This window comes from Tachyglossus aculeatus, chromosome 10, assembly GCF_015852505.1.
Source record: "Tachyglossus aculeatus isolate mTacAcu1 chromosome 10, mTacAcu1.pri, whole genome shotgun sequence".
Taxonomy (NCBI): Eukaryota; Metazoa; Chordata; class Mammalia; order Monotremata; family Tachyglossidae; genus Tachyglossus; species Tachyglossus aculeatus.
The window spans coordinates 39,297,667-39,318,978 of NC_052075.1; the positions used below are offsets into that span (position 1 = coordinate 39,297,667).

At 41.6% G+C, this 21,312-nt stretch overlaps 1 protein-coding gene across 10 annotated transcripts in view; it reads right to left on the reverse strand.

Moving 5' to 3' along the window:
• The window catches only part of CADPS2 (calcium dependent secretion activator 2), a 371,455-nt gene that overhangs the window by 21,306 nt on the left and 328,837 nt on the right, over positions 1 to 21,312 (reverse strand). For all 10 annotated transcript variants that reach the window (XM_038752460.1, XM_038752456.1, XM_038752457.1 and 7 more), the window contains one exon: positions 13,759 to 13,866. In XM_038752460.1, coding sequence (XP_038608388.1) covers positions 13,759 to 13,866 — 108 coding nt within the window. The remainder of the gene's footprint in view (positions 1 to 13,758; positions 13,867 to 21,312) is intronic.

Consider the following 21,312-nt stretch of genomic DNA (forward strand, 5'->3'; position numbering starts at 1 on the left):
AGCAGTGTGGTTTAATGGATAGAGCACAGGCCTGGGAGTTGGAAGGACCTCTAGACTGAGCTCATTGTAGGCAGGAATGTCTGTTTGTTGCTATATTGTACTCTCCAAACTGCTTAGTACAGTATTTTGCACACAGTAAGAGCTCAATGAATACAACTGAATGAATGAATGACTTGGGTGCTAAACTTGGCTCCTCCACTTGTCTGCTGTGTGACCTTAGGCAAGGCACTTCACTTCTCTGGGCCTCAATTACCTTATCTGTAAAATGGGGACTAAGAGTGTGGGCCTTATATGGGGCAGGGACTGTGTCCAACCTGATTGACTTGTATCTACCCCAGCGCTTAGAACAGCACTTGGCACAAAGTAAGCACTTAACAAGTACCATAATTATTATGGGTCTGGGAGTCAGAAAGACCTGAGTTTTAATTCCAGCCCCTTCATTTCTCTGTGTGACCTTGGGCAAGTCACTTAACTTGTCTGTGCCTCAGCTAACTCATCTGTGAAAAATGGGGGTTAAGACCGTAAGCCCCATGTGGGACAGGGACTGTGTCCACCTTGATTAGCTTTCATCTACCCCAATGTTTAGTACAGTGCCTGGCACATAATAAGTGCTTAACAAATACCACCAAAGAAAGAGAAGAGGTGAAAGCAATCTCCATCCCTATCCAGATCTTAATTCCACCTGTCTTATGCAGACTCAAGAGAGCAGGTTTACCCCTTTCCAGGAAGGGAGAATTGCATTTAGTAGTTCTCATTCCAGGCCACCAGTCAACAGGCAAATGGCTACTTCCAAGACTTCCTGAAATAATTAATGTGTTCGTAAACTGTTTAACCTGTACCCAAAGACAAGCTCATTTACAGGGTGCAATCTCATTTGCTTTTCACTTTGAAAAGGCCTGTCAATATCACTCTTTTGAAATCAATCATTTCTGCTATGAGAAAGTGAATTCCAAGAACTTGGGAATGCTTACTAATTTCACAAAGATTTGTCAGCTAGGTGCACATTTCAACTGGAAAATTTTCCAGATTTTTGGGGGAGAAAGAGTTCACTTAATTTTATGATTTGCCACTACTTGTCTTCTGGAAAATTTGCCAGAGGAGCCGATTATTGGATTGGAGTTCTGTTATACCCAGAGTTTTTCCCCCAGACAACCCTGATGCAGATGAAATGTAACTATGGAGCCTCGATGCAGATGAAATGTAACTATGGAACCAAGCTTCAGGCTCACTAAAGGAAGCAGCATGGCCTAAACGAAAGAGCACAGGACCGGGAGTCAGGGGATCTGAGTTCTAATCCAAGCTCCGCCTCTTGTCTGCTATGTCACCTTGGGCAAGTCATTTCACTTTCTGTGCACCAGTTACCTCATCTTCAAAATGGAGATTAAATACCTCTTCTCTCTTTCCCCTTAGATTGTGAGCTCCTTCTAGGACAGGGACTGTGTCTGACCTATTATCTTGTCTCTGTTGCTGAATTGTACTTTCCAAGCACTTAGCACGGTGCTCTGCACACAGTAAGCCTTCAATAAATACTACTGATGAGTGAATTATCTTGTATTTTACCCCAGGGCTTAGTACAGTGCTTGTACATGCTTAACAAATACCACTATTTTTATTGTAGTAATATTGAACGCTCTAGTTGGAAGTCAAGACTGGGAGTTAGGAGATCCACTCTTGTCTAAGTGGCCTCTGATCATGGTCAGTTGGACATAAGAATGAACTACTTCAATGTCTATTTCTTGACTCCTATAGGGATGGAACATTAAAACAGGCTACTGTGGAAAGTTATGGAGTTTCCATTGCTGGAGAAGTTTCTTAAAAGGAGATTAGATGATCACCTGACCTTTATAATTTATTCATTTACTTGTCTGGAGCCAAGGTGATGGATCAAATGTCCTTTTGAGGTGCCACTCAATCAATCAATCAATCAATGGTATTTACTGAGCACTTACTATGTGCAGAGCACTGAACAAAGCGCTTGGGGGACTGCAATAACAGAATAGCAGACACATTCCCTATCCAGTTCTGGGATTCTACAACACCCCACACTGGATTGCCTTAGTAGGAAAACTGTGTGGAGCTGTGTGCTCATATACGTTTCCTGAGGGTGTGGAAAAAATAGAATGCTTGAAAAAAACCCCAGCATTAGGGCTGGTCTTTTGAATCTGTACTAGGGAGGTGAGGTAGAACAAAGTGACTTGATGCCAACCTGAGGCCCAAACTGGTCAACATGATAGTGGTCAAGAGGGACTGAAATGGAAAAAAACAATTTAATTAACCAAAACCTTAAATTAGATACAAATGAGGTTTAAAATGAAGGAAGCAAAATTTTGCTTCCAATGTTAGAAAGCCAGTAAATACAAATGCAAGAGAAACTCAAGGAGAACATTTTTAACTCTGCTGGAAACAATGAAACAGATGAATCCAATTTTGTATTGATCTCTGAAATGAAGTAAATAATGTTATAAAACTAATGAAATACAACTTATATTTGATTCCAGAAATACAAAGATGAAAAATGTTATTTAACTGTAATGTGGACCTTGATTTTTTTTTTGCGTAGCATAGAGTAAGTTTTTCTATTGGACATGATCTAGGGATGATTAAGTAAATTAAAGGGTGTTACAAAAGACTTTCTATAACAATATTTTTCCTCTTCCCATCCTCTGAAATTGGTTACTGATGCTGTTCTCTGCCTCATAGGGGTGTGGGGAGGGAAAGACAGAACTGCACACCTAATAGAGGGCACTGTCGGGATTTTTCTCTGGGCTTTGCCAGGAAAGATGAGGCTTTCTCCATTCATTACTGAGAGTTCTGCTGGACCACACTGCTGAAGGGAAACCAGTAATAATTATAATAACAATGATGATGGCATTTGTTAAGCGCTTACTATGTGCAAAGCACTGTTCTAAGCACTGGGGGGATACAAGGTGATCAGGTTGTCCCACGTGGGGCTCACAATCTTAATCCCCATTTTACAGATGAGGTAACTGAGGCACAGAGAAGTTAAGTGACTTGCCCAAAGTCACACAGACGACAAGTGGAGGAGCCGGGATTAGAACCCATGAACTCTGACTCCCAAGCCTGTGCTCTTTCCACTGAGCCACGTACCTCACAACCGGTCGAGGAGGTGGGCAGCAACAGGCTCTTTGCACTAGTCTCCTGACCGCCTGCCTCAGATCAGCAGGGCATTCAGGGGGTAATCCTGGTACTATGCCTGGAATACTGATACTCCGAGGAGTCTCGAGAGGCAGGGGAAGTCTAAGGGACTTACTGGGGCAGGAAAGTATATTTTAGGGACTTTTGTTTTCATCCTTGAATCCCATCTGGGTGGCAGGAAATGATGAAAGCAGCACTGTTCAGTGGATAGAACATGGGCCTGGAAGTCAGAAGGACTTGGGTTCTAATCCTGTATCTGCCACTTGGCTGCTGTATGACCCTGGGCAAGTCATTTCATTTCTCTGTGCCTCAGATACCTCATCTATAAATTGAGAATTAAGACTGTGAGCCCTATGTGGGTCAGGAGATGGGTCCAACCTGATTATCTTCTATCTATCCCAGTGCTTGGAACAGTGCCTGACACAAAGTACACGCTTAAGAAATACCACGAATAAAAAAGTCTCTTTTAGGCAGTCTCCTTAGTGTGTTTGTGGCTATGCTGCATTAAACCTGAATTGTAATGGGTAGACGGGCAGCCCCAAAGATGATTTAAAGGATTGGAAAATTGGAGCTCTGAGGAGAGGTTGGAGGAACAGGTTTGTCTCCTCCATTAGGGTGTTAACACCTTGTGGGCAGGGAACATGGCATTCCTTTATTCTGTATTTCCCAAGAGTTGATTACAGTGCAGTGCAGCAAGTGGGAGGTCAATAAATACAGCTACTACTACTGATCCTCTTACCTGGGGCTTCTGCCACCCTGAGGACTTCTTGCTAGATTACCTGAAACCCTAGCAAGTCCTGGGTTTTAGGGTATCTCAGGCCATCAGTGGTTTACAGGCACTGGGTGGGTCCCTGCCCCAGGAGGATTTGCAACCAAGGGTTTAAAAGTAGGGCTAGGAAGAGGACTGCAGATAGTTAGCTCCTCATGGGGGGGAATTGTGTCTACACATTTTATTGATTATACCCTCCCAAGCACCTAGTACAGTGCCCTACTACAGCCCAACCTGCACACGTCGCTCCTCTAATGCTAACCTTCTCACTGTACTTCAATCTTATCTATCTTGCCGCTGACCTCTCACCCACAACCTGCCTCTGGCCTTGGAACACCCTCCCTCCTCATATCCGACAGATGATTACTCTCCCTCCTTTAAAGCCTTATTGAAGGCACATTTCCTCCAAGAGGCCTTCCCTGACTAAGCCCTTTTTTCCTTTTTCTTTAACTCCCTTCTGCATTGCCCTAACTTGTTCCCTTTATTCATCCCCTCTCCCAGCCCCACGGCACTTATGTACATATCTGTAATTCATTTATTTATATTAGTGACTGTCTCCCCCTCTAGACTAAAATCTTATTGTGGGCAGGAAATGTGTCTGCTGTTGTTATACTGTATTCACCCAAGCACTCAGTACGGTGTTCTGCATGCAGGAAGTGCTCAATAAAAAAATCGACTGACTGCTCTGAACAGTAGGTGCTCAATAAATACCACGAATAAAAAAGTCTCTTTTAAGCAATCTCCTTAGTGGGTCTGTGCTATGTTGCATTAAACCTGAATTGTAATGGGTAGACGGGCAGCCCCAAAGATGATTTAATTGATTAGGAATCATGACCAGTTTTCTTGGAGGTGATTCTATACACTTACAATCCCCCATGAGATTGTAAACTCCTTGAGGACTAGGATTGCATTTACTCATTCAACTGTACTCTCCCAAGTGCTCAGTACAGTGTTCTGCACAGAGTAAGCATTCAATAAATACAACTGAGTGATTGATTAGGGGAGGGTGGGATGGGGGTTTCTGGAGGGCCTTCTAGCCCTCTCAGAGCTCCAGGTAGTGAGACTGGCTTGGGAGTCAACTTAAAGGAGAAGAGGAGTGGCACCTCTGTCTTTAATAGGGCATCTTTAATAGGGCATCCAAGCCAGCCAATAGGAGTTGCCAGGGTCACAGCTGCAGGACTCTGGGGGCAGGGCTCCTTTGTTCCCCTCGGTTCCAGAGGAGTGTGTTGATAACGGATGACCAGACACGTGGAATCATTGAGGAAGATGCTGCTCTCTGCATACAGGTGGCAGCGAATTTCCAGACCACTCCATGGGTGAAAGGGGTGAGAAATCCAATCCAAGCTATAGCTGAAAGCCTCAATGCGTTCCTCAAAAACACTACTAAAGAAGGCCTGACAGACAGTCTTTCTGGCTACCAAAGACAGGTTAAAATGCTTTCATTACTTCTACCACTGAAAAAAAGGCCCTTACAAAATGTCAATAGTTTCTGCCTTGGGTGGTGGTAGTGGGGGTGGAGTACTTGTGGTGTGTGTGTGTGTGTGTGTTTGTTAGAAACTATGTTTACACGTGTCTTTACACTCGGAGTTTAGCAAAATCTCTCATTGAAAATTAAAAAGTTTTTCACCCGTTCCCTTCATAAAATAGAAAGCCGCCACTGCAAACTGAATTGAGGTGACAAATATTTTTTCTCCCCAGTCAAGCTAAAATCTCAGATCATCTTGCATGTGAAGAGCTTTTTTTTTTAAAAAAAAAAATTTAATTCTAAGCACAATTCAAGGTGAGTTGAGGCTTTGGTGGAAATCTAAAGAGCTTCAGCAAATCGGAGCACTGCTCAGCTTTTGAATTGCTTTTCTACTTTCTCAGTTCTTTTAAATGGTTTTCTATGGCAGGAACATTTTTCTTAATTAGTCACAGCTAATTAGTGTTCTGGCAGAGACAAGTAATCAGAAATGTCAGAGCTGCAAGCCTCCATCTCCCTAATCCTTTGATAATAATTTAGCCTCCTGGGAGGGCTTCAAGCTGCGGTAAGTAGTGACTGACAATAAGGCAAAATTAGGTGGGCAGCAGACCATTAGGATAGAAAAATAAAAAGCACTACCAAACCCCGCTGCGCACCATCAGGCAACTAACTACCCTGCCAGATGAGGTGCCTGTTTAAGCCTGTGTTGTTAATTAGCTGATTCTACCAGACCTGCCACATTGGTCCAGGTGCACTGTGCAAAGATGTTGTGTACTGCTGGGGCGGTGCCAAATGACAACTGTGTTCCGCGATCACATTTCAAGAGAAAGAAGTCCACATATTTCTTGAAGATTATTCTGTATTATCAAAGACATAAAGAAGATCAACAAGCTACAATCCATTTTCTTGTTGAGTTTCTTTTGGGTAATTAGGTACGCTCATCTCGGGTTTCCCAGATTTAAATCCACCAACAGCTTTGGATTCAAATGAGGGCCTCCAACCTTAGCCCCACCTAGTTTCAACTTGCCAAAGACGTTCTGGCACCCAACACGGATCCAAAGTAGACTCCTTTTTTGTGTGGAGATTCTTACACTTGCAAATAATTACCGCACATTCAAAATAAGGATTATTAACTAAAACGAACTTGACAGCTGTAATTTGAGAGCCAGCTCAGGTTTGAAACAGGAGCATTAAACTTGAAGGAAAAACACTTAAATATAATATGCTACAATGCTGTGATTGACAGAGACAGACAAGGACAGCCCAGGGAACAAGTTTCAAGACGACAGAAGCACCACAGACCAAACTTAACTCCGACGTAACCAAGCAGCACCAGGCAAATAGGAACACTTGCCTGCAATTAGGAAGAGACCCTCACAATCTGAAGAGACACATCATTTTTCAAAATTGAGGTGAAAAACCAACAGCTGAAGTACATTTTCTAAGACGAATGACTGACACATTGCTAGTCAACCACAGAACTCACAAATTAGACAAGTATTGCACATCCAACCTCTAGCGCACAACGAGGCACAACACACAACGTAACGATCTTTAGAAAGAAATTACCTCAAACAGCCTCAAGTACATCACTGAACTTATCTCATCCTTCCCTTTCTATTGATGGAAAAGGAAAATAATGGTTATGACATGAGAATGTGATTAGCATTCCATTTTGAGAGTTGATATTGTAACTAAAATGATGGAGCAACCAGGCTCTTTTGACAGGAAAAATAAAGTAAATAACATGGTTGGGCACGATAGATCAATGATCAATAACTGATAGCTGAACATTTTCAAGACAGAAGCACAACAAAAAATATGGAGCAGCATGGGAAGCTGAGACGTTGAAACCTCTAGGTTGAGAAGCTGTGAATTTGGGTAGGAAACGCAAGGGCCTGGGAGTCAGGAGATCTGGGTTCTAATCCTGGCTCCTCCGCTTGCCTGCTGTGTGACCCTGGGAAAATCACTTAAATTCTCTGTACCTCATTTTCCTTGCCAGTTAAAATTGGGATTCAATACCTGTTCTCCCTCACCTTTAGATTATGAGCTCAGTGAGAGCCAGGAACAATGTCTGATCCTATTCTACTGTATCTCCTTAAGCACTGTGCTGAGTGCTTGGCAGACAGTAAGTGCTTAATATACATTATTACGGATATGATAACTATTAGCTTATGTGTAATAACTACACAACTTTTGTACAATTGATTGACACTTGCTAGAGTGTTTATGAGCAAGGGATTCCATTCCACACTAGTTTTGAGAGTCTAAGATGACTGAATTGTGAAAACAGCATTTCGGAAATTGATGGAAGGGGATGTGGGGAGGGAGGGAAGAGGGATGGGGAGAAGAATACTTGCAAAAGTCAGATAGCTGGTATTCCTCCAGAAGGAGACTGATTACTCTCCACAGAGAAACTCAGCCACAGAATTTAGCTTGGCCCAATAAGAGGGTAAAGACTCAATCCATTAATCAATCACATTTATTAAGCACTTTCTGTGCATGGAGCACTGTACTAAGAGCTTGGGAGAGTACAATTTTACAGAGTTGGTAGATATATCCCCTGCCCACAACGAGCTGTGAGGAATAATAATGTTTTCATCTAGAGAACCCGCGTGGTAGCCGGGGCTGCTTTGCCTCAAAACACTTTCTAAATGCAAAAGATTCAGAGTCAAGTGCCCATACTAGAAAATATTTAAAACTTCTGGCCCTAATATTCACAAATCAAACCTCTACAATTCAACAGGTGGCCAAGGTGCTTATCTATTTTAAACTCACAGGAAAAGGAAATCTGAGCCTATCATGGGAAGGGCTCAAGGGTGACCTGTTATTATAATTTTAGATGCTTGACATTTCCCTCTAGGTAGAACCCATCCTAATCAATCACGCAGGCCCTTGAAACTTTGATTTAAGGATGGAATATACAGGTGGTGAAAAAAACACTTCTTCTAAATGAAGAGGTCCACCAGGGAAGGTAGCAAGCCTTGTTAGATAGCCAAAGGTGTGGAGAGGGCTTGCTTGTTGGGTTCCCAAAAGAGGCTATTCACCTTTGACAGGGGCACTGGAAGGCACTTGGGCCTAAGCTAGTGGAGAAAGTAGCGGCTTTGTAGGTTTTGTTCACATTTGAAGTGATTTTTTCAGGAGTTCTGGATTCAAGAAAATCCCGAGGATGAGTTCACAACAACTGCCCACCTTGTGGGACTGGAGCAAATTGAATCAAAATGTTTCCACTTTGCTTTGCACATATCTTCATCTTTTGGCTCCAAGAGAAGCAGTGTGGCCTTGTGAAAAGAGCATAGACCCTGGAGGCCACCAGCATTCTAATTCTAGCTCTGCCACTTGTCTATTGTGTGTCTTGGCCTCAAATTACTCATCTGTAAAAATGAGGACACCTGTTCTCTCTCCCCCTTTTAGTCTGTGAGCCCCATGTGGGGCAGGGACTATGTTTTATCTATGTTGCATCTACCCCAACATTTTAATACAGTGCTTAGCACAAAGTAAATGCCTAACAAATGGGGGAGCAATGAGGCCTAGTGAAAAGAGAATGGGCCTGAAAATCAGAAGAGCTGGGTTCTAATCCTGCCTCTGCCTGATGTATGACCCTGGGCAACTCACTTACCTTCTCTGCGCTTCAGTTTCCTCATCTGCAAATGGGGATTAATTATTGTTCTCCCTCCTACTTAGACTGTGACCTCCATGTGGGATCTGGTTATCTTGAATCTACCCCAGTGCTTAGTACAGTGCTTGGCACCTAATAAGTGCTTAAAAAATACTACAATTATTATATGCCACTGTTATTGCTACTTTAAGAGTCAAACAATGTCTTAGAAAGCCATTTTAGTTTAGTTTTCCCTAGACTGAAAGCTTCTTATGGGCAGGGAACATGTCTACCAACTCTGTTATACTGCACTCTCCGAACACTTAATTCAGTGCTCTGCACACAATAAGCCCTCAATAAATTTCACTGGCCTGAAGATGAGGATGTTGCTCAAAACCAAGCCCAGCATCCAATGAGGTGGGGTTGGTTCCCAACACCTAGGAAATTTTGAGCAGGAAATAAACTTGGGGAGAAGAGTTCTCTCAGCTATATGTGGGTTTGTGAACATCAAGTTCATTTCACTTAAGAGAAATATATTCTCTTGATCCTGGTTCAATTTCATTCTTGCTCTTTCCCTAATATAACTTTTCAAACAGTTATCAAATATTTAAGTAGTTTAAACTCTGCTTTACTTTTAATGTTCCACTTAGAGATTCTGCACTAAACACTAGGGATCATTTTCTTGGAAAATTTCAAGGAAATTAAACATGAAAAAACAAACACCCTTGAGATTGGGTGAGCAAATGATTAACCATCATTTGAAGAATTACTTTTAATTTTACATGACATTATAACAATATTTAAAAAAATCTTCATTGGAGGAACCTTTGCAACAATTAAATAACCAATCAATCCATAACACAAGATAATGTTTAATCTGCATGATTTCCAAATTATATCTTGCACCCTGGTGTTTCTCAGCAACATGAAAGCTGCAGGATAACTGTTTCAGAGGGGTAGACAGGGACCAAGACCCTTCATATGCACAAATGAGGCTTACAAGAGGCAGGGAAAGTGTCTAAAAATTTCAAGGAGGCCTTCCCTGACTAGGCCCTCATTTCGTCTTCTCTCACTCCCTTCTGCATCACCCTTGCACTTGGATTTGTATCGTCTAGTCACTCCACCCTCAGTCCCACAGCACGCACTTACATATCTGTAATTCATTTATTTATATTATTGTCCACCCCCACGTCCCCCGGCCCAAGACTGTAAACTTATTGTTGGCAGGGAACGTGCCTATCAACTCTGTTATATTGTAGTCTAGAGTCCTCTGAACTGAAAGTTCACTGTGGGCAAGGAATGTGTTCCGTTTATTGTTATACTGTACTCTCCCAAGAGCTTAGTACAGTGCTCTGCACACAGTAAGCACTAAGTAAATACTATTGAATGAGTTGAATGAATAGTCTCCCAAGTGCCTAGTACACTGCTTTGAACACAGTAAAGCACTCAATAAATATAACTGACTGATTGATTTCAGCCTTTGCCACTGCTGGGCACTCACACCAGCAGGGTGCCTGATAGGTAGCCTTAACCTAAGGAGCTCCATCAAACCTCATCATCTTTCATTGGAAGAAGGGGACTTGAGGTAAGTCTTGAATGGTTTCCATGGCGACCATCACGGGTCATCCCTGACAATCCAAGATGGAGCTGTGGGGAAAGCATCCTGAGGTCAGAGCAATCCCACACTCCCCTATGCAGATGGAATAACACCCCAAAGTGGGGCCACTTTGCCCTCCAAATCGCACCTCAGTCTGACCACTGTTTCAAGTAGTATGGAGTAGTAATGGAGGCTCAATCAGGGTTCTTGGTGGATTCCAGCCACAGACAGAAAAACTAACTTAAAGCCAGAGGGAAAGTTTCAGGCCTTTCTTGCCACTTGAGGGAGAAGGAAGAGGTCATCAGCTTCAGATGATATCTGTTATATTTTTGTTTTGTGTTTTCCCAAGTATTTAGAACAGTGCTCTGCACACAGTAAGCGCTCAATAAATAGGATTGACTGATTGATTGATTCAGAGACTACCAAAAAGGGGATTGCTCAATACACTGCTTGGGGGCATTTACCCTTTGATTTAAGCACCTGATATTTAACCCAGCCCCAACTCCACACCACTTACTTACATATCCTTACATGCTGCCAACTTTCCCTATCTATAATTTATTTTAACATCTGTCTGCCTCTCTAGACTATGAGCTCCTTTGCGGGTAGAGGTGGTGTTTACCAACTCTATCATATCGTACTTTCCAAAGTGCTTAGCACAGGGCTCTGCTCACAGTAAATGCTCAATAAATACCACTTATTAAGTGATTGGAGTATAGGCAAACTCATTCTGGGCCTGATGCTCCTCAGTGAGATGCCCTATGGGACCCACTAGGTCATGGTTTAGGCTAGGGACAGCCCCTGTGTTTCATTCCCCCCAGTTTGCAGGGCATCCCAGGCAATGCAATATGAGATTATTTACCTAACAAGGCTGGGCCTTGATTAGACTAGCTGAGCTGATCTCATTTGGACTCAATCAGACTGCTCCACTGCCTTGAAAGCCAGCTCTGGGGTTTAACAAATATTTACCAGCTTATTTAAAAATCATTTCCAGACAATGTGCAATGTGGGGAGGGGGAGCCAAGTGAATTTCTAATTATTTTGAGGTGTTTTGGGAAATAATCTGTTACTTAAGATAAATATCCTAGTTTACCTCTTGCATAAGCTTTCTAACCTCCCTTCTGCTCACTGTGCAGGTGGCCGATCTAGCATTGGTTAATTGGGGGCCTTTGGCCCCACCTCCTGTGGGTCTGTCTTTCTGGAAACCAGGTAAGGGCTTTGAGCTCAGGGCTCGGGGTGAGCTATTTTTAGAGGCATTAAAAAGGCACACCAGCTTGAAAGGGTAGAATTTTTAAGGAACATTCCAACAACCTTAGAAGGAGAAAATCGCTGCAGCAAATGGGGCTGCAAACATTCTATCAAACACAGAGTATGCCCCATTTTCATAGGCCAAATAAAGATGCAAAATCCCAGAGCTAATCTTCCAGCGCTAAGATGGTTGCCAAGCCTCAGAAAAGCACCACAATGAGGAGTTCAAATATCTCATCCCTTCAATGCTTCTTAGTCCCCCAGTCCACTTAGTGGGCTCCAATCACAGTCTCTCCTGGGGACCCCAGGAACCCAATGAAAGAAGCTTGGAAGAAGGGTGAGGCCAATATCATGGTGAGGAAGCCCTTTCTAATAATATTATGAGGTGCTGGTGAGATCAGAAAGGGTTTTAAATGCTCAGAGAACAAGGCACACAAAGAAAAAAGAAACAAACCAACATCAACTGACAACCATTTTCAGCCGCTCTCCTCCAGCTTTTCTCTTCAGAATGAAATCACCTCCCCTCTCCAAGACTGGGACGGGGCGAGAGGCAGGCAGGCAGCCTGCGATGGAATGCTACACTCACATCCGCTTTGCTTTCCCTTTTTGTTCAATGTTCAGAAAAGTACAGCAGAAGCAAAAAAGCGAATGGAAACTTGAAAGATGAAACATATGCTTGTCGGTTCTGAGCCATACCAAACTGAAGCAGAAGTTGCTAATATGGTTTTCGTACTTTGAAAAAGTGCCAGCTGGATGGATGATAATTTTTCTACCCCTGCAGGGCATCAAAGCTTTTATGAAATCATTCTTTTCACACATATTAACACTTAGCTCGTTAAAACAGATGATACTTTTATTGTAAAATGGCCTGGTAGAGTCTAGAAATGTAAAATATGAGAGATAAGTCTCATTTTGACCACCCAATATGACAAATGGCAAACACTGACATGACAGATCATGGCTGAGACATCGACAATACGGGACCTTCTGCAATGCCACAGCTGAAGTGTCACCATGAAGCCCGTGAATTGCTGTTATGAAAACATTTGCGGTAACTTGCATAATTAAACAAAACTGCCAGGAAAGCTTTCTAAAATGTGGAGTCGATGTACATAAATAAATGCACTTCAAAGTGTATGTTACATTTCAGAATCAGTATTGTCCTGGATTGTGTTAAACTAGATCAAAAGCAAAATTTGACTTCCTCTGAATAGGTCTGTTGATAATGACAAATGATGGACAACACTGTTATTTATATCGACTTCTCTCTTGGTCTAGGTTCCAGAAAAACTTGTTAAGGGAACACCGGTGACCACACTAAACCTAAATCATAATCCTCCATTTCACACTGTTGCCAGTCCTACTTTGAGACTTTAGTTTGGAGATAATTAGACTGTATCTTGTAGCATATACCTGTACAGTAAACACAGATAAAAATGCTCTCGTTCAAAGCAGAATGGCAGGAATTTGCCTGCTTTTCCTGTGTTTTCTTCCTTTGTTTCAGTGAAGAAAATATGATACTTAAAAAAAAAACCCAAAGAATTGAAAATCGAGGCAGAATCCACTACAATATGATTCTGTTGATAAAACATGGCAGGAAAAAACAAAATGCAGAATGAAGTGACACCATACACAATGGTAAAACGATAATAATCTTGCTTGTTAAAAATTAACCTTAGACAGTTTTAGACCCACTCATTCCGACAGTGACAGATCTCATGCAGGAGAGGCAGCCAATTAAGGCTTCCCCTTCAGTAGCCGTGGAAACTCTAATAAAAATTATTAACTGTATCAAATATGCAGAGCAAAAATGATCAACATGGAAAAAAAACACGTTCTGATCTGCATGCAGCACACAATCAAAATGTAACTTATCCCTTTGTAACATAACCCTAATGCCAGCATGCCTTGCAGGGGGAGTTACTTACATCAAGCAACTTTTCTATATACATTTCCTCATTGACCTTTTCTCGGAGAATATCCTGGTTTTGCCGGACGAACATAATGTAGGTATCCGCGAGATCCATTCCTGGTTTCTGTTACGGGGAGACAGACAGAGAAAACGCTTGGTGAGTCACTGGGTTCAGAGTTTATTTGATCCCAAGGTTTTGAGGGGCTGTTTTGTGTTTTTTGTTAGATTGCTCCGTGGCTCAGTGGAAAGAGCATGGGCTTTGAAGTCAGAGGTCATGGGTTCGAATCCCGACTCCACCAATTGTCAGCTGTGTGACTTTGGCCAAGTCACTTAACTTCTCTGGGCCTCGGTTACCTCATCTGTAAAATGGGGATTAAGACTGTGAGCCCCCTGTGGGACAACCTGATCACCTTGTTACCTCCCCAGCGCTTGGAACAGTGCTTTGCACATCGTAAGCGCTTAATAAATGTCATTATTACTATTATTATTATTATTGCCTGAAGATTGTTCAGAGTCCAGTAGCTGAGGGACACCGTCGATCAAAATGCAACCAAATGAATAGTTTGTTATTGATGGTGGCAGTGGTTGCAGTTTAGAATAAATGATGGGTTACATGTCCCTATTAGATATAATGATTTGGAATGCTTGGATCAAGGTCAGTAGATCCTTACTTAGAGAATGTTGGGTTGCCCACATAACAATCCATCAACTGTATTTATTGAATGCTTAGTGAATGCAGAGCACTGTACCAAGTGCTTGGCAGAGTACAGAGTTGGTAGACACGTTCCTGATCCACAGCAAGCTTCGAAGTAAAAGTGACCGCACAGTTTGAGATTTTTCCCTATACCATGCCCATTTTTTACTCCAAACCTCAACAATGGAATATCTGGCTTTAAAGAAACTGGGTAATACTATATTTCTGAATCAGGGCATGTATCAATCAATGCATACCTTCTGTTAATATCAATAAATTCAGCAACATAAAGGCAAAATCAATTAAAACACCCACACTGTGTTTACTCTTGCAAGATAGAGAGCTGAGGCAATTATTCTAATAATTTGGGGTATGGGGAAAGGTGGCAATGGAGGGACTGAGAAAGTCCTTTTGAGTAAAGAGTGGTATTTTTGGCTTGAAATAACCAAACTGGTGATCCACACTGACTAATTGGCCATGTCCAATTCCCTTGGTTTGTGTAAGGACAAGCACAGTGACAACAATTTGATATAGTTCATTCTCTCATTATAGGCCTCAAAAATAAATAGTCTACCTGATTCCTACCATGGAGTTAGAATACCTAGGAGCAGAAGGTGGACATTACAAGGGTAGGAATAAGGGGCCTAATCTAAATCCTGGTCAAAAGGCCAGGTCTGGAGAATCTTTAACTCTTTCAGACCACCTAGGTGTCACAATGTGGACTGCTTTAGCATGCTAAACAGTATCTTCAAGGATTCAAAGAGTCATTGCCATTTCCAAATTGTCATTGTTGCTTATAAGCAGAGTGTAACATATCCTAGAAAAATCTGGTTAGATTTAGTTATTTTTAATCTCTTTTGTACAGCAACCCAATGTTATTATGCAAAATAGGCTCATCCAAGGCAATTTAACTACCCTATTATGAGTCAAATTTGAACACCATCCTTCAAAATGTAATTGATGTGTATTTAGAAGGGTAAATATTATGACAACAAAGCACAGTTTGAATTTGTTTTAAATAAGCGTCCTCCCTGGCCTATCCTTAAACAGCATCCTGATTTTTCCAAATATAAAAGTCCCACAAATACTATCCCATTTTGCACTACCAAAGAAGTTTATAAAGGGAGGAAAAATTTAACTGGCTGCAACTGAAAGGATAATTCAACAAACTGAACTGGATACAGTATTTTTTTTTGTAAATTTCTGGACCTATTTGGAGACAGGGAGAGGATGGTTTCCTATAATTCTGGCCAATTCCCATTAGTTTAAGATAACAAAAAGTCCTTCAACTATGACATTCTCCTATGCTAGTCAAACGTCCAAAGACCAGTGATCAAAATGGGAAAATAAATTATTGCAAGATGTAAAATAATCTAGGAAGCAATCTTTTCTTTAAAATAAATACATAAATAAATAAATTTGTAAAGCCTAAGGTGTGTGAATTCACCACTGTCCTGTAAACAATTTACCAAGATAAAAATAAGAGCAAAGGAAACAAAACTCAATTTACACCTTCAAGCCAGGACAACTTAATTGACTGCTTGTTGATATCTCAACTTTCCAAAGAAACACTTATTCTTGGTTACTCAATCCATAGCATCATACCTAAAAAAATAAGTCAAAGCACAAGATAATGCTTAACCTAGAAGATAAGTCTACTAGGCTGAGTACACTGTTCCCCAATTCACTTGATGTGCTGAAAATCATATATTTTAAATCATTCCAAACGACTTTATCATTTCCCAGACCAAGATTGGGTCATGATATTTAATCCCAATCTAACAGGCAGAAATCTGAACATCAGTTTTGAGGGGTGGATGAAATCTGGAAGCTAAAAAAAAACCAGTTAAACTTAATACAAAAGACTTATCTTTGTTCTTGAATATTTTTTTCTAGAGAAGAAAACCAACATCCTGCAAAAGAAGTTTCTTGGGTGATGAGACACTTGCCTTTAAAACAAAGATGGAAATTATAACATTTCCCATTAGCAATATTTCTTCCTTTATCTTTGAGTTGTTTACCTATTCTTGAAACTGTGACATATGGGAATTTCACACCTAGTGAATATATTTTCATGTAGCTTGTGGCATGAGACTATAATCATTAAAAGAATATACACAAGTAAGAGTAACTGCAACAGCTGGTGACATTTACCAATTAGAATTACGGTTCTTTAAAACACTTTATCTTCCTTTAGTGCACAAAAAGTAATTAGCTCTGATAAATTACTGAAAAAGATGTAATTTTCCCTTGAAACAGTTTCTACTTACTGTATAAATGTGTTTGGTTAAGGAACTTTTTCAGCAGCTCTGGTGCGCCTTCCTCTAAGACTAAGTTTCCAGACTAGTATGGTAACGTTTAGAGTCACTATTGTTGATTCCCTTAATGAATATCAATTCATTAGGAAGAGAAGCTCATTTTCCCCCAATACTTTTGAACACAAGTTGTTTTTCCTTCAATACTTCAAGGAAAGACTGAGATGACATATCTGTTCTTCAGAAGAGGCTGGGTGGCTACAAAGGGGAGAGTTTCCTCTTTAGTATCATACTGATGTGCCAGGGCATGTTTTCATGCTCCCAATTCTTTACAGTGGATACTACATTTAAAGCCAAATGCTGAAATGTTAGTATACAACGTAATTCACAGATACCAAGAGATAAAAGCCTGAAGGATTAAAACACATTTGAAGAGTGAGGCTCTTTCAGATTCCACTTCCACTTTTCATACCTTCATTTCATTGTATCTTAACTTTTCTATTTTGGGGAGATTTTATCAGTGATAAATTTTGTACAAAGCCAGCGATACCTCTGTAATTTTTCATTCAGTTCTGAAAGGAATAACGAGGGATTGACTATTCCAATTTCCCAGAGGCACAAAGGCCAAAAATAAAGCCCAAATATAATGCTGCCAATAAAAATTCCAGGCAAGGAAATACATTGAGCTAGATTTCTTTCTCACCGGCAATATAAAGAACTTAACACACTGGCAAGTGAGTGATTTTAAGTACGGGTGTAGACTTCAGTGGATTCTTTCTTGGGTTAATCACTAGTTAACCTGGCAAGATGAGCATGCTGTTTAAAAAATAAAAAGGAAAAAAAAAATCCTTCTTAATTATATGCTGCAAATGCTCTTACTTCCTGCTGCTGCACCTAATCCCACAGGTGCAATTCCTCTCTTTCACCATTCACGGGGAGGTGGGTCCAATCTCTGCAGTCATTTTTCCAGCGACAGATTTAGATACAGAAGAAGCTGTTTAACCTTCCTCTAGAGGTTAACATTACACTAGAAAAACACTGTCATGGTGACTATTTAACGAGGAGACAAATTTTAAAATACACTCTTCCAGTTTCAAAGATGAACCAGAAGCTACAATATAATTGACTTAATTTGAAAGTGCATTTTTCTTAACCAAGAGAAGCTTGCCTTGCAGCAACAAATCAAGAGAAATAGCTGTGGTACTGTGATTTTGGGGTGTCTATTGGGTTTTATAACTCAAAGACGCACAACAAATCACAAAATAGTCAGCTTTCCAAATGTTAGAGCGAAATGGCTAGTTTTATAGGGGGTGTTCTTTCAGGATACATGGTTTAATATGCTACTTGTAATTTCCATATTTCCAGACTCTTCTGTTTAGGAATTAGTATACCACAAAATTTCTCATGAGAGAATATAGGACACATAATTTATCAATCAATAAATGGTATTTATAGAGTGCTTACTACTACTACTACTAATGGTATTTGTTAATCACATACGATGTGCCAAGCACTGTTCTAAGCTCTGGGGTAGATACAAGGTCATTAGGTTGTCTCATGTGGAGCTCATGGTGTTAATCCCCATCTACAGATGAGGTAACTGAGGCACAGAGAAGTAAGTGGCTTGCTCAAGGTCACAAAGCTGAAAAGTGGTGGAGCTGGGATTAGAATTTACATCCTCTGACTCCCAAGCCCGTGTTCTTTCCACTAGGCCATGTGGCTTCTCTAGTGAAGACAAACAAAAATCAAATACCATGGGAGACTCTTTTTCCTCTAAAGGTTCATTAAATGCATCTCCATTAAGTGAAATTATTCAATGAAATGACTAAGCATCTCAAATGATTTCAATATTTTAGGAAACATCAATCAATCAGTGGTATTTATTGAGCACTGCAAGAACTTTTATTTGGACTCAATGGAGGGGTAGGAGGAGGGGGATAACCTGTGTTATGGAGCCATTTGAAGCTCTTTTGAAGTTGAAGTATCAATTCTGGACGAGACACACTTTGTGGTTCTTGGCTGGAGAGCTGATGGTCCTCAGCTGGGTTTCACCTGAACTCTCCCCAAGGGACACTCTTAGCCTGGTTTATCAGATACCCAAGATGAAAAGATTTACAACTGTAGACGGTGAGCCCACTGTTGGGTAGGGACTGTCTCTGTATATTGCCAACTTGTACTTCCCAAGCGCTTAGTACAGTGCTCTGTACACAGTAAGTGCTCAATAAATATGACTGATTGATTGAAAAACAGTCCTGAGCATTTTGGTAGATACAGTCTGAAGGAGAAGGAGAAGGGGCTGGGAGAGTGTTGAAGGGTTGGTGGTGGGGGAGAGGAGGGAGGGGAAAGGGAGAAGCCTTCAAATGAATAGGGATGGGGAAAACACGACTTGTGGCTTCCATGAATACCCTCCCTTCTATTTATGCCCTGGTAGTCATATGGCATATAGGTGGAGAAGTAACTCTCCGACCACTGAGAAGGGGTCTGAGAGTGCATTGCTGCATACGTCGGACATTCTGGGGAACCAATGGATGGCTGACAGGGGCAGGTTATCCTGGATGAAGGGGACCATGCATCCTTCTCAAAACCCGTGGCCTAGTTGATAGAGCATGGGGCCTGGGAGTCAGAAAGACCTGGGTTCTAATCCTGGCTCCACCACTTGCTTGCTGTGTGACCTTGGACAAGTCACTTCACTTTGCTATGCCTCAGTTACCTCATTTGTAAAATGGGAATTAAGACTGTGAACCCTATGTGGGACATGGACTGTGTCCAACCTGATTACTCTGTATCTACCCCACGGCTTAGAACAGTGCCTGGCACGTAGTAAGGACTTAACAAATACCATTAAAAAAAACCCAACACACCCATTCCTGTCAGAAGGAATTTTGCCTTGGGGATTCTCTATGGGCACAGTGAAATGCTAATTTGAATGGAGAGTGATCCCTAGATCTTCTCATTTTTTAAAATTGGTTTTTGTTAATTGCTTACCACATGCCAGACACTGTACTGAGAGCTGGGGTAGATACAAGCTAATCAGATTGGACACAGTTCATGTTCCACATGGGGCTCACAGTCTTAATCTCCATAAACTAGCTGTGTGCGGGGAATGTGTCTTATATTGTTGCATTGTATTCTCCCAAGTGCTTAGTACAGTGCTCTGCACACAGTAAGCACTCAGTAAAAACAATTAACTGATTTTACAGATGAGGTAACTGAGGCACAGAGAAGTGAAGTGACTTGCCCAAGGTCAAAGAGCAGGCAAGTGGTTGAGCTGGGATTAGAACCCAGGTCCTTCCAACTTGCAGGTCCGTGCTCTATTCACTAGGCTGCAATGCTTCTTGTCTCTTGTTAGTCTTTCCTATCCCTAACTCCTAATAACCAGCAATATTTCCACCATCCCATTTTGCCTGTGAATTCTAATAGCTAACATGGATACCCCTTGTTTGGGAGCTTACAGTCCAGAAGAGATAAGCTTTATTAGTCCTTCCTTCATTTACCCAAATCTCCCCTTGTTTCCCCACTCTGGTGCTGCTTCTTTCCAATGTAACGTGAAAGTTGTCTGTGACCCTGCTGAGGGTTCTGACTGGTCTAGAGTTGGGCTTGAGGAGAGGACTGGCTGGGAGGGTTGGGCCAACAGTAGGAACTGAGGCAAAGGGAGGGTCAAGAAGGGGGAGAAGGACTGGCAAGAGGATGAGGAGCTAGGAAAGCAAGAGGGCTGGGGTCTGAGAGCCTGGAGGTGTCAGCTAAGGTGAAGAGAGGAGAACGGCAGAGCAGATCCCAGGGATAATTCCACTGTAGGGAGGAGCAGTGTGGGCCAAGACACTGAGCAGTGAGCTGGCACACTGTCAGGCCAAGGACCTGGAGAGGTGGGGTTAACTGTGACCACAACTGACAAAGTTCTCAGCGAATGCTGGGGATCGCATAATTGGATCTTCATTAAACTTCAGTTGGCTTTCTTTTCAGTTCAGATTAAGTACATTTCCCATTCCAGGTCCACAAGCTAATGGTTCATATATAAATTGGATATAAAGGGTGGACAAGTTAGACTTTCACTCTTGTAAGCATCAGAAGCCATTCATGGGTCTACATCACAGAGAGGAGGTGATTTGTTAGTAGCAGTAATGAGGTAACAGAAGCTTATATCTCCCCAAACATTACACATTATAAATTTTCTCCCTCCACATAACCTGAAGGATCTTTTCTACACTGTGTGTTGAGAGAAAGATAGAGAGAATATAAAAGGTAGAGCAAGAGAAAGGAGAGCTATACACCTATGTGCCTACAGAGACTAAGTCACCAGGGACAGGATTACCCTGGTCCCCATGTTCAGTCTGGCTCTCATTCTGACGTAAAGGGCTGAATGTACTTTTGGCCATACCCAAGTGGCAAACAGTATCAGTAAATAAGTAAAGGAGCAATATCTTTGCTCCAACTGCAACTATATGCTAGGAGTGTATGGTGACTTCTAGACTGTAAACTCGTTATGGTCAGGGAACGTGTCTGTTAATTCAAGCGCTAGGTATGGTGCTCTGCAAGTAGTAAGTGTTCAATAAACACGACTGATTGATTGGCCTGAATGAAATATGGCAGGCTTCTGGGGGTCTTTTGGTTCCATGCCCATAAA